Source organism: Barbus barbus, assembly GCF_936440315.1.
Source record: "Barbus barbus genome assembly, chromosome: 6".
Classification (NCBI taxonomy): Eukaryota; Metazoa; Chordata; class Actinopteri; order Cypriniformes; family Cyprinidae; genus Barbus; species Barbus barbus.
Window position 1 is genome coordinate 27,509,075 of NC_136734.1, and position 13,473 is coordinate 27,522,547.

At 37.5% G+C, this 13,473-nt stretch overlaps 1 protein-coding gene across 1 annotated transcript in view; it reads right to left on the reverse strand.

Moving 5' to 3' along the window:
* Positions 1–1,651, reverse strand: part of LOC306871927 (stAR-related lipid transfer protein 13-like) — a 59,633-nt gene extending 57,982 nt beyond the window's left edge. Inside the window, exons 1-2 of the mRNA XM_079420191.1 lie at positions 1,502–1,651; positions 207–237 (exon numbers count right to left, since the gene is read on the reverse strand). Of these exons, the coding sequence (XP_079276317.1) occupies positions 207–237; positions 1,502–1,546 (76 nt within the window). The 5' untranslated portion in view covers positions 1,547–1,651. The remainder of the gene's footprint in view (positions 1–206; positions 238–1,501) is intronic.
* Between the last annotated feature and the right edge of the window lie 11,822 nt (positions 1,652–13,473).

The following is a 13,473-nucleotide window of genomic DNA, read 5'->3' on the forward strand; positions in this document are numbered from 1 at the left end:
AGGGTATAAAATAGAACCACGGGATATTGCCTCCAGTTTACATTGTTTACATACATTTTCATTAAAAGTGATAGTAGAGAGACTATTATTTCATTATGTTGTTTAAGGCTGAATTGCATCCACTTCACTGCCTGCAATTTACACTCACAATATTTTCAGGTGCTCTAGCAGCTGCAATGGTTGTTAGTGGAATCTCACACCCTTACCTGAGCTCTGGACACGACAGCAGGTCAGCTTCTGAAACATCAGGAAGAAATGTCATATTTGTCATATTTGTTGTAATATAAGAAGATCTTTGTGTCTGCTTTTATCTGGGTGCTCTCACTTGCTTCAGCATCACCTTGATAAAATAAACCCTTAATAACAAGAATACTTGAAGTATAATTTTTACTGAGAAGCTATGCAGGCTTTTCTTCAGATTAAATTGAGTGTCAAACAGCTTACATATCTTACGCATGTAGCCTGCATGGGGTCAGAAAGATATTTTTTAGGAGAAAAGAATACTTCTATTCAGCAAGTACGCATTAAATCAATCAATAGTGACAATGAAGTGACAGTGACATTTATAATGTTACAAAAGATTTATTTTCTAAATCAAAGCTGTCCTTTTGAACTTTCAATTCATTAAAGATTCCTGGGGGGGGGAAATGTATCATTGTTTCCACAAAATAAGCAGCACAACTGCTTTCAACATTAAGCTTTCCCTTACATTAATAAATTACATTTTAAAATAATTGTAAAATCTAAAACATTTATTAAATTGCAATTAATATTTCCCAAATCAAATAATTTAGTCTTGGTGAACATAACAAATTTAAAGTATTTACAGAATTTTTAGAGTTTGTTGAGTGTGTGTGTGTGTGTGTGTGTGTGTGTGTGTGTAATTTCAGTTAAACAGACATTCCACTGTATCCTAAGTCTGCAACGGAAAATATATCAGGATCTCTCACTAAGGAACGTTGTGATGTCATAAGGTTTGCAGTGTAGCCTATTATTGGCTGAGCAATGTGGAAAGGGTGAATGGGTGCTTTTAAAAAGACGTTGCCCCGGTAACAGAGTTTTGGCTGACTCTCACCTCACTATGAGCAGCCAGTGAGTGAGTCCAGTTCAGCAAATGATCATTTCCTACACCCACTGCACCACCCAAAACACTTACACATGCTCACAAAGTGCCTTCTAACAACAATTCAGACATGCATTCTACAAAACATTCCTTTTCTAAAGCAACAACATTTATCTTTAACTGTGTAAGGTATTCATATACCATGGTATTCAAAGAAAAGCATATCCAAGAGCATCCAAAACATGGTAACACCATGGTAACCATGGTACTGTTTGTAAATGTTCAGAGCCTATAGCGACAGAGGTTAAGAGCAGCCATTTCGTTTCTCAGATAGACCTGATCTTGACAGCTGTCAATCGAAGCATGTCTTCTCGTGCTTTTAAATCGTTACATTGTGTTTTGTGTGTCGTTCCTTCTCTCTGTCTCTCTCTGTCTTACCTTAGCCTGGATGATGAGTGCTCTTAGGCAGTTGACAAAAGCCATGGTCACAGGTACCCACACTGAGGGTCAGATTCAAAAGGGACGAGGCTGAACAGTCATGAAGGTTGCCGGGTGAGTCTGTGCAGATTAACGGCTCTCTGAGTGTCTGATGGTCCAGAGTTCAGCAGCTTGAAGAAGCAGATAGGGAGGGGCCACAAGGCCATATTTCAGCTGGCCAAGAGGAAAGATTCTCTGCATACCACTGGAGCAAGCGCTAAATGCTAACACACAGTGGGAAAAGCACAGCCCAGCCGGATCTGAAATACAAACGGTGATGCTGGCCAGAATGAGCTATTGTTATTTTACACCATTCTAACTCATCACAATGTTTGAAAAGATTTGTGATCTTAAATTTAAGACTGTTCCACAGACAAAACTATTATAGATGCATGATAAGGACTTGCAAAGACTTGGGATATAGCTAAGGACCATTTTATTGTGTTTTTTGTCTTTTTGTTACATCAGTATAAAAAACACCCACGTGAATAGTACGCAAGAGTCATTCTTATATTCTGCCAAACATCTGTTTATTTTCTGTGAACATTTTGCGTGTGACAGAAGAAAGAAAATAACCAAATGGAAAAATGACAAAATTAGTTTTGAGTGTAATAGAGCTAACATACAAAATCTCACAAAAGTAACTTTATGTAATAGTCACTGTTTTAACACTCCAAAATATATTGCATTTTAAAGACTATAATATTATTATTCATATTATTCAAAGATCATACAATCCTCATAAGTGACATTAAAACACATTTTATAGGCTTAATAGGAAATGTGCATTGTGCACAAGTAGTACTTCAAATGAAGTATAATTTAATATATATTTTTTATATCAGTAAGTCTCAAGCAATATGTCAGCAATTATGTTAACAGATTTGAACTATACTTAGTATGAAATAAATGTATTTTATTACTTTTTTTTACTAGGGCAGGAAGACTCTGCTCTAAACTATTAACATCTGATCACTGCTATAAGTGTGTATATTTGTAAAAATTTTAGCCATAACAGTTTAAAGGGGTAATATGATGCGATTTCATGTTTTCTTTTGTCTTTGGAGTGTTACATGCTGTTTGTGCATAAGATCTGTAAAGTTGCGAAGAAGATTAAAGTCTCAAATTAAAGGAGTCCCATGCCCTCCAAAAATGCCTCATTTAAACAAGCCTCCACATGTCTACGTCAAGGTGTGGGAAGATTTGCATAACACCGCCCAAACGTATACGAAATCTTGCTGTAGTATTGTTGTTGCAGCAGCCATGTCATGGAGAAAGTAAAAGTACTTTGTTTGGCCTTCCAAATGAGTACACAACTAGAAATCAGTGGTTAAATTATATTTACAACACTGTTCCAGAACAGTACAACGCAAATATTCGAGTGTGTGCAGCACATTTTACGGAGGACTGTTTCTTGAACCTGAGAGAAAGTAGCCTACAATGTGAACACTATGAATGGCTGTGAACACTATAAAGTGGGGCAATTCCAACATGGCAAGGACAGTCTGGTGCTTCTGACTCACAGCCTGTAAATACGTTTCGATACTTAAAGAATTTGCTACTGACTATCAAAGGCGAGTTTTGAGCAGTGTAGAGTAGTGCTTGTTTTGTGTTTCTACGATCACAAATGCAGACATGGTGTTATGTTTATGTGGCGCGGCGCAACGCCTAAAAAAGACCTTATGAGTTATTATAATCAGTAATTATGTCCTCACTGAATGCAACAAATGCCTCGTTTATAGTGGGTTTTATTGCTTTAAGGTCTCTGCACACTGAGTCCGAAATTTTCGCATGCGTTTTTTCGCATTCGCAATCTTAAAAATTCGTCACGCACAGAGACCTTGCACACTGAGTCCTATGCGTTTTAATTAATCCGTTGCGAAAAAATTCGCAAAACTATACAAAATGTCTTCAAGCAGTGAGGATGATTTTGTTGTCCTCTCTCTTTTTAAAAAAAGAAAAAGGAAATATTGGGTCCATCCAATCCTTAGATTGCGCAGAGAAGAAGGAGAGTTCCACCTCCTTATCAAAGAGCTGCGGGATTATCCCGAGAGATTCAAAGTTTATTTCAGGATGTCAGTGCCTCAGTTTGATACTTTGCTAGCGATACTGAATCCACATATTAAAAAGAAGACCACCAATTTCCGTGAACCAATTTATCCTGAACAGAGACTGTCTGAGGTATGGACACACACACACACACACCGAACTGCGGCATCGGAAAGGTGCGCGCCAGGCATAAAAAAAAATAGACTACAGCAGTTCTTTATATTCTGTATCTTTGTATTCCGCAATTTGTTTGTCATAAAGTGCTCTGTGCTGCAAGACGAAGTGTATTAATTTGTCTGACACTATTTTGGATTTTGGCTTTCGCTTGTACGGTGGCTCTGAATTGTCAAAACACCTTCTCAAAGCATCTCAAAATGCTTTATACGGATGCGAAAAACGCAAAAAATCGAACCCGATCCGAATTTTTTTTTGACGGAAGAAAATTTCGGAGGCAGTGTGCAAACGTGATTGACAAAATGTGAGGTCGTATTTATTTTTCAACGTGCGAAAATTTCGGACGAAAAATTCGGACTCAGTGTGCATTGGCCTTTAGTCGCGTCGCTCCGGGACAACATGGTAAGGGGCGTAACATTTCTGTCACACGCTTGAGGTATTCGACCAATCACAACGCACTGGATATCTGGCCAATCAGAGCACACCTCGCTTCTAAGAAAGATGAGCTTTGTAGAAATCGGCGCGTTTCAGAAAGGCTGAGCATAGATTAGCAACAATAATGTACAGTATGTGGAAAATAATGTGTTTTTTGAACCTACACCAAATACACAAAAATGTTTAGCAACATCATTTGACCCCTTTTTAAATGATGTGAATATAAAAATTTAAGCCAGTATTCTGTATGCTGCATGTCTGCCTATATTGCAGACTTTGGTTTAACGCCTTATATCCGATTCAACTGTTTAATTCATTATTCGAGTCTCAAAGACCTGAAATGGGTATATGTCAGATAGGGGAGACATCCAAAATGTGTAGTGTTGAGAACAGGGGTGGGAAACACTGCCAGGACAGTTTAGGAATAAAAGAACTTAATAGCCTGAGATGGCAACATGAACACAAAACATGATCAAAAAACGATGACACTCTGGAATATTACAGAGATTTGATAACTCTGTTTCAGACTATTATATCAGACCCCTACACGCAAACAGACACACATATACTGTTTGTATATAGATATCAGTAGCTCTCTTGAGAAGTCGCACCCACTCTTGTTATGTGTTGAAGCCACAGAAAACAAAAACTAACAGTGTTTTCACTCTCCCACTATAGCATGCCAGAGATCTCACACACACACACTCCTTTACACAGGCCTACACACACAAGAATGTGTCCAATTCCCATGAACACCTCCGTCAGCAGATTTTCTCATTTGAAAAACTGTTTTAGAGGAAGTTCTGCTTCAACTAATCTACATTCAACTCATTTACAGTCATTTGGATATATTCTCTATTTATCACCACACAGACAGAACCAGTGGAATTAATTTCCAAAATTTCACTCATGACATGGACAACCTCCCTTAAGCAACCTAGTGTAAAACTGTTTTCCTCAAATACGCTATTGTTGGCTCATGGATGGCTCTATGTGGATATTAAACCAGACACCTCTATAATGAAATTTTATCAGTGTGTGCAGTCAATGTGATTATTAATTATAGTAATAAGGACATTAAATGGTTATTTCTTTACTCTTGAACTCACTCAGACTGACAAAAACAGCATTTACTTACAAAGTCCAAGATGATTCTTAATTCTAATTGATTTCATTTGTAAGTGTCACCCTGCAATATCCCATCAAACATAACAATTATCAATACAACAATTATGTCATCATCGTCATGATTTCTGTTTCTCTGGCAAACACAGACAGAGGACACTGTGAATGACCTGTCAATAGACATGAACTGACTTTCTTCATGTTATCTGATTCATTCTAGCTCAGTCAGGAGAAAATGACAAATCAAAATTTCAGCCAGTGCAGACTACAATATATTTCCTTTATTATTTCAAAAGCTCTCAAAATTACTTCCTGAATGAGTTTTTATGGTTGTGTAATTCAAAGGCTCACTATGGAATATTTTTTAAATAAAATGATAATGCTTCTCCCTTTTTCATTTCACACGCGTTTTTGTTGTTGTTGTTATTGTTTTGTTTTTTAAACATATCTGGTAACAGTTGGGTTCAGAAGAGACGATGTTTGATCAGTTCTACTCCAAGAACAAAAGGATGACAGTAACTGAACAAAGTAAAATGAGAATATGCAAAAAAATATGCTATAATTGACTGAGAGATGAATCATCGGAAAAACCTTGCATTTAGAATAAAGAGTTTACTTAATGGCTCTGCCTGTGAAAAACGGCTGAAACATTTAATGATGCAACATATGAAATTTGAACTGAACTGAGGTAAACATAATATTATACCAAACATGAATGATATACGAGCTCATAACAAACCACCAACATTGCTATGATGCATTTCCCATAACCTGTTATAACCTGTTTTGCTCTCAAATGGAAAAGGTTTTGCTAGCACTTAAGCCAGTTTCATCCTTAAGCATGTCATTTTTGGTTCCATCTTTTCAGAGAAAAATTTTATTGCTACCAGATGCGCAAAGGTATTAGAAAGGAGCTGTTACCAGGACCTGTTGATGTGCTTCTTGTCTCTAACAGAGGCAATCTGCTCACTCATCTCTCAAGAATGTTATTTAAACTGTGAGCAGAGAACAGGATTCTAGGCATCAATATCTACATCAAATACTGAATTGCAGACAACAAATCCTCCTTTGACATTCAGGTCACAACTGCTACTTCCTCAAAGATGGGCTCAGTGTCATCTTTCTCTCATGTTCTGTGATGTTATCTCTAAAGATGAAAGATTCTAAGCTGAGAAATTCTTCTGCTTTCCTGTGCAGTCTGTCCTTCTTCTCTACTTGTGCAGGACTGACTCATGTTATCACAAGCAGCACGAACATGGAGTTTTAAGAATGCCACGTACCTTTACCTTGCATTACAACAGCTTTTGAATGGCACGACAGGTTAATACCACCCACACGCTACACAAGGCAGAAACATACCCTGACATCGAGTTGATTAGGAAAACACATCTACAAGATGCATCTTGGCCTAAATATGTCTTTGTATTGTGTTAAATCTTTTTTAATAACCCAAATATATTCCTTCTCAATTAAAAAAAAAATAGAAGAAGAAGAAAGAAGAAGAAAAATGCTTGAAAAATACTTTTGTATCAAATACAAGAGAACAGTAATTTTCTAAATTGTCAGTATCTGGGGTTTTTAAAGACCAATTTCACCTTCCTGCTCTGCTCCCACAAAATCCTGGCAAATGCTGTAGAATGACAAAATAGTGAAAATGTGTCATGTGCTCTGGGACACACCTCATGTCACTGATAGCAAGTGTCAGGAAAAACTATAAATATTTGATACCTTTAAAAATATTTCTGTGCAGTTTAATTTTGCCTGTACTCTCTATGGCCAAAAAGTAAATATCCTAATAATAAAACAGAGTAATAGTATACACAAAGGGCAAAACATATTTTAAAAAACGAAAACAAAGAAATAATATAGCTGTAAGCTGCGGTTATTGGGGTTCAAGAGCTTTGAGGCATTGAAGCAAATATGTAAAAAAAAATTACATTAATTAATTAAGCCTGTAAACATCAATAATTAAATAAATTTATTTTATTTTTTTTGGCAAATCTAGGTAATTTATCACTGTTAAAGGTAATTTATGACTGTTATAGTGTCACCTATGGTCGCATTTTCATAAAACTTTGCATGCTTGTTTAGAATCATACAGTATGCTGCATAGGCTCATACAGTTTCATGAAGTTTTGAGTTTTCGTTTAGTATTTATAAGGTTTTGGATATATTTGACCATGCCCCTTTTAAAAATGAATCTGTTATAGCTAACCAAATTGCACTTTTTCAAATTCAACATTTGTTTGATAATTATTGAATTCAGAGAACTGTACCCCAGTGATTTTGTTGAGATACCTAGGACTAGTTTGCAAAAGTAGGTTAAGTTTTTTAGATAATCTTGAATAATAAATTAACTATTTGATTGACTGTAGCGGTTCTTGAGGTAAAGTTCAAAATAAGAGATATATCATATGATATGAATATTGTGTGTGCGCGTAAAACGCCAGGTGTTTATAGAGGTGTGAAACTCGTTAACGCCACCTAGTGGCTATTTTCTTCAACAGATGTTTTCAGAACCACAAAGTTTCATTCCGATCAGCCTCTGTTAAGCTTGCCTGCATCCCAATGTGGTATTAGTCATTTTCAATAATAATTAGGGCAGATAGGGTGGAGTATGCACATTGGGACGCAGGGATAGTCTAATAGATGCTCAAAATTCATTGGCCGATGGTGGCCATGTTTTTTGAGATATGTCCCCATAGATCCTTCAGCCACATTGGACAAAGACACTGCATACCAATTTTCAAGTCGATAGGACAAATGGTTGTATAGTTCTAGCTGTATTATGCCCCCCCCCCCCCCCCCCCCTCTTATAGCGCCACCAAGTGGCCAAGCTCTGCATTATTAATATATAAATTAAAGTAGTCAAACATGTTCATTAGAAGGGCTTTTGGCAATATAGTGTATATACAGTCATTGGATATATATATATATATATATATATATATATATATATATAGACAGTCATGGCCAAAAATATTGGCACCCTTGGTAAATATGATCAAAGAAGGCTGTGAAAATTAATCTGCATTGTTAATCCTTTTGACCTTTTATTTAAAAATTTCACAAAAATCTAATCTTTCGTTGGATAATACGAAATTTAAAATGGGGGAAATATCGTTATGCAATAAATGTTTTTCTCTAATACACATTGGCCACAATTAACGGCGCCCTTTTATTCAATACTTTTTGAAACGTCTATTTGCCAGTTTAACAGCTCTACATTGTCTCCTATAATGCCTGATGAGGTTAGAGAACACCTGACAAGAGATCAGAGACCATTCCTTCATCCAGAATCACTCCAGACCCTTTAGATTCCCTGCTCCATGTTGGTGCTGCTTCTCTTCAGTTCACCTCACTCATTTTCTACAGGGTTCAGGTCAGAGGACTGGAATGGTCATAACAGAAGCTTGGTTTTGTGCTCAGTGACCAATTTTTGTGTTGTTTTTGAGGTTTTTGTTTGGATTATTGTACGGTTGGAAGATCCAAACATGGCCCATTATAAGATTTCTAACAGAGTCAGTCACTTATTGATTTTTTATCTGTTGGTATTTGATAGAATCAGTGATGCCATGTGTCTAAACAAGATGTCCAGGACCTCCAGCAGAAATATAGGCCCACAACATAAAAAATACAGCAGTATATTTCATTGTACACATGGGGTACTTTTTATCTCTGTGTTCACCAAACCCATCTTGAGTGTTTGCTGCTTAAAAGGTCATTTTTTAGTTTCATCTGACCATAGAAGCCAGTCCCATTTGAAGTTCCAGTCATGTCTGATAACTGAATATGCTGGAGTTTGTTTTTGGATGACCTAGGATAATTTTTCTTGAAACCCTCCCAAACAACATGTGGTGATGTGGGTGCTGTTTGACAATTGTGTTTTAAGGCAGTGGTTCCCAAACCTGTCCTGGAGGCCCCCCTGTCCTGCACCTTTTGTGTGTCTCCCTTATCTAACACACCTGATTCCACTCATCAGCTCGTTAGTAGAGACTGCAAGAACTAAATTGGGTGTGTCTGATAAGGGAGACATACAAAATGTGCAGGGCAGGGGGTCCTCCAGGACAGGTTTGGGAACCACTGCTTTAAGGTTTTCTGACCCCGAGACTCAACTATTTTCTGCAATTCTCCAGCTGTGGTCCTTGAAGAGCCCTGATGGCGGAAAAGGAAATTTTTCACTTTTCTTAAAGCCACTTCACTAATTTGTGAAGCTCAGTTATCTTTTGCTGCACATCATAAATATATTCTTTGGTATAGGGAATTTGGGCTTTGTTTTCCCTCCTATTTATATTTCTGTGAAACAGGAAGCCATGGCTGGACAATTTCATGTTCATAATCACCCTGGAGTGCTCAAAATTGTGAATATAAATGGGAATATACTTCAGAGATATTTTAATTTCTACAGGTGCCAATAAATGTGTCCAACGTGTATTTGAGAAAAAACATTGAATTCATAATATTTCCCCCCATTTTAAATTCTTATTATCCGATGAAAGGTTAGAGTTTTGTGATTTTTTAAAATAAACAATCAAAAGGATTAACAATGCAGATAAAACTTTTACCAAGGGTGCTGACTTAGATAATAAACTGTATTTCTAAATCAGTAAATCTGCAAATATTGTTTTAAATAAAGTTTGATGATGCAAATTGTAATTTGTGGCTCTTCGCATTTTATGTAGTTTAAACGCGGCCCGCTTGGCCTCTGAACTTGAGTACCCCTGCTGTAGATGGTGTGAGTACTACCATCCCTCCAAGTCTTAAGTCTCTACAACTTATGGTTTGGTCTGCCCTATCAGATTTAGATGGAGAATGCTGATCCTTGGCCATTCTAACAATTACAATAGGGTTTCACATGCTTGAAACCCTAAAAAAAAGAGATCAAATAGATCATAACCATCCTAAACTATAGTGTCAGTAGCTGATTAATTAATTTGTCACAAAATCTTTTATAATTCATCATTTGGTTACACAATTTTGGTGGTGATTATTGGAATTTTAAGTCCCAGCACAATATAAACACTTTTATAGATATACTTTGAGAGGAAGTCCAGCCACAGGAATCTAGCAGATGAGGCTGGATTTTGCTTGACTGCTGTGACAGAGCCATCTGGGAGTACCAGCGGCGCTACTTCTGTCCTGGATAACAGGTGAAAAACATCTTTGGGTCAGCTGAGCCACTGTGCACCAGCATCGACTAAAAATGTTGATGTTTTAGAAGTTCAGACAGAAAGAGAGAGTATAAAGTCTGCAGTCTGAAAATGCTGTAATGATCACGTTAGAGATTTGGAGCAGCTGCTCTGAAGGATCTTTCATAGTTGAAAGTGACCTTTCTCCTCTGCCCCAGCAGTGAACTTTCTTATTTCTGTTATTAATGTCATAAAACAGCCCTCTCTCTCTTACACGCTTTCCACTGCCAGAACACTTTTTGTAGCATTTTTATTTGTATACTATATGGTGGACAGGAAGCAATGTGGGATAGAAGAAGAGACTAAAATGGACGCGAAACGCGAAACCATGAGGTTCTTTTCTTTTCAACACTTTTCCGGAGGTTTTAGATCACGCCAATATGGTAAAGCTCAGGCCCTTAGGTGACCTGTGAGAAGGTTTTTTCTCTGAGCCATAATCTCTGGTTGGCCAGAAACAGTACTCCGGCCAGCGTTCACAACGCTTCGGGGCACCTCTACAGCAGCCTAGATTTGGACCACAGAGAATCTGGACTGTGATCATTCATTCTGACAGACTACAGCTGCTGCTCTGATAATGACACACACAAAGCACAATGATGCATGGTATAGAGTCATAACAGAGCATTCTTTCTTTCTCTCTTTTTATATTTATATATGCATACATATATACAAGCAGGCAAAAGTTTGAGGTCTGTAAGATTTTTTTTTATCAGAATCAGAATGAGCTTTATTGGCCAAGCATGTTTACACATACAAGGAATTTGTTTTAGTGACAGACAGAAGCTCCACAGGGCAACAGAGAGACAGCTACAGGACAGGACAGGACAGGACACAGATAATAAAGAATAATACAAATATCCAAATAGGCAATGTACAAAACAGCAAAAAATGTTCACAATAGAGTCAATGTGATTGTCCCACTTCAGGTCCGGAGAGGTGATGGTGCCCAGGAATCTGAATGACTCCACTGCAGTCACAGTGCTGTTCATGATGGTGAGTGGGGGGAGAGCAGGGGGGGGGGGGGGGGGGGGGGGTGTTCTCCTGAAGTCCATGATCATCTCCACAGTTTTGAGCGTGTTAAGCTCCAGGTTGTTAAGACTGCACCAGATAGCCAGCTCCTTAACAGAGGTTGGGATGGAGAGCTGAGTTAATTTATTCTGAAGGGTGTCTGTGATAATGGTGTTAAAAGCGGAGCTGAAGTCCACAAAAAGGATCCTCACATAAGTCCCTGGTCTGTCCAGATGCTACAGGATGAAGTGCAGTCCCATACTGTCAGCATCATCCACAGACCTGTTTGCTCTGTAGGCAAACTGCAGGGGGTCCAGTAAGGGTCCGGTGATGTCCTTCAGATAAGCCAAAACCAGTCTTTCAAATGATTTCATGGCTACAGATATTCCAGCTATATAAGTCCAGTGATTTTGGGTTTCTTTGGGACGAGGATGATGGTGGAGCGTTTGAGCATGAGGGGACTTCACACAGCTCCGAAGATCTGTGTGAAGATGGGGGCCAGCTGATCAGCACAGGTTTTTAGGCAGTCTGGTGACACACCGTCTGGGCCTGGTGCTTTCCTTCTTTTGTTCTTTCTTTATATGTGAAAAATTTGAATTTAATTTGAAATAAATTTATGCTCACCAAGGCTGCATGCATTTGATGAAAAATAGAGTGAAACTCTATAATATTATAGATATCTATAATATAATACTCAGTAATATTATGAAAAAGAAGTGCAATTTTAAATAGCTGTTTTACATTTTAATATAAATTTAAATGTAATTCATTCCATTTGAAAATTAAGTTGAATTTCAAACGTGAATCACATGATCCATCAGAAATCAGCAGAATGATCGAACACACACCTATCCTAATATGCGGATATGGTGCTCAAGAGATATGCTTTTTATTAGTGTTGAAAAAAAGTTGTGCTGCTTAATATTTTTGTAGAAACCTGTATACATTTTTTTCAGGAATCTTTGAATAATAGAAAGTTCAAAAGAACAGCATTTATTTGAAATAGAGATCTTTTGTAATAACTTCCTTTACTGCTACTTTTTATCAATTTAATTAATCTTAGTTTCTTTAAAAATAAATGACCCCAAACGTATGCATGCTATAATAAAATTATTATTTTTTATTACAATTTTATGGGATAGTGGAATGGAGACAGGAAAGTATGGCTAAAAGAGAAGGGAATGTGATGGGAATGGGATCAAGACAGGAACCAATGGCTCTTACAAGTGCTGAGCCACTGCACCACAGCTCTGACATCTGCTGTTTATTAAAATTATTAAGACAGATGGTTCTAGCACAAGGAATTCCCTCCTAGAAGAGCAATTCCCTCCAAAAGAGGAACAACAGCAAAATGCTGCACTGGCCATGAGAAACGGCTTTTCTGTTTGTAAAACTGTGGTGAATGTGATCATTTACATTTAAATTTATGCATTTCGCAGATGATTTTATCCAGAGTAACTTATAGTGATTTGTAATACTTTTTTTAAATCTACATATTTTCCCATGAAATCAGGGAACCTGCATCTGCTCTATCACTCCTGTAACATATGTGAACTGCTACTGCTTCTTCAAATGACTCGCTTGTTGTTTTAGAATGGACACACACTTAACTTTCAAGTCTGAATAAAGGGTTCATTAAGGTTTTTTAAAGAAACATGTAAGCAAACTGTTACATGTCGGGTTTTCTGTTCCCCTGTGTCCTAGTTCAGTTTAATTAGTCATTGTGTACACCTGTCCTTCCCAATTATCTGCCCCTTTATAAGTTCCTGTCTTTGTTAGTCTCACTGTCGGTTATTGTTTCATTTATGGATGTGTGTGCACTCCCCTGTTTGTATCTGCTCCAAGAATCCTGATTAAAAGAAGGAATATTGTATATCCTCGTCGTGCGCTCCTTGCTCCGCACCACACCCGTAACACAAACAGTTTGTTGAGCTGCAGCGCATATCTATGCCT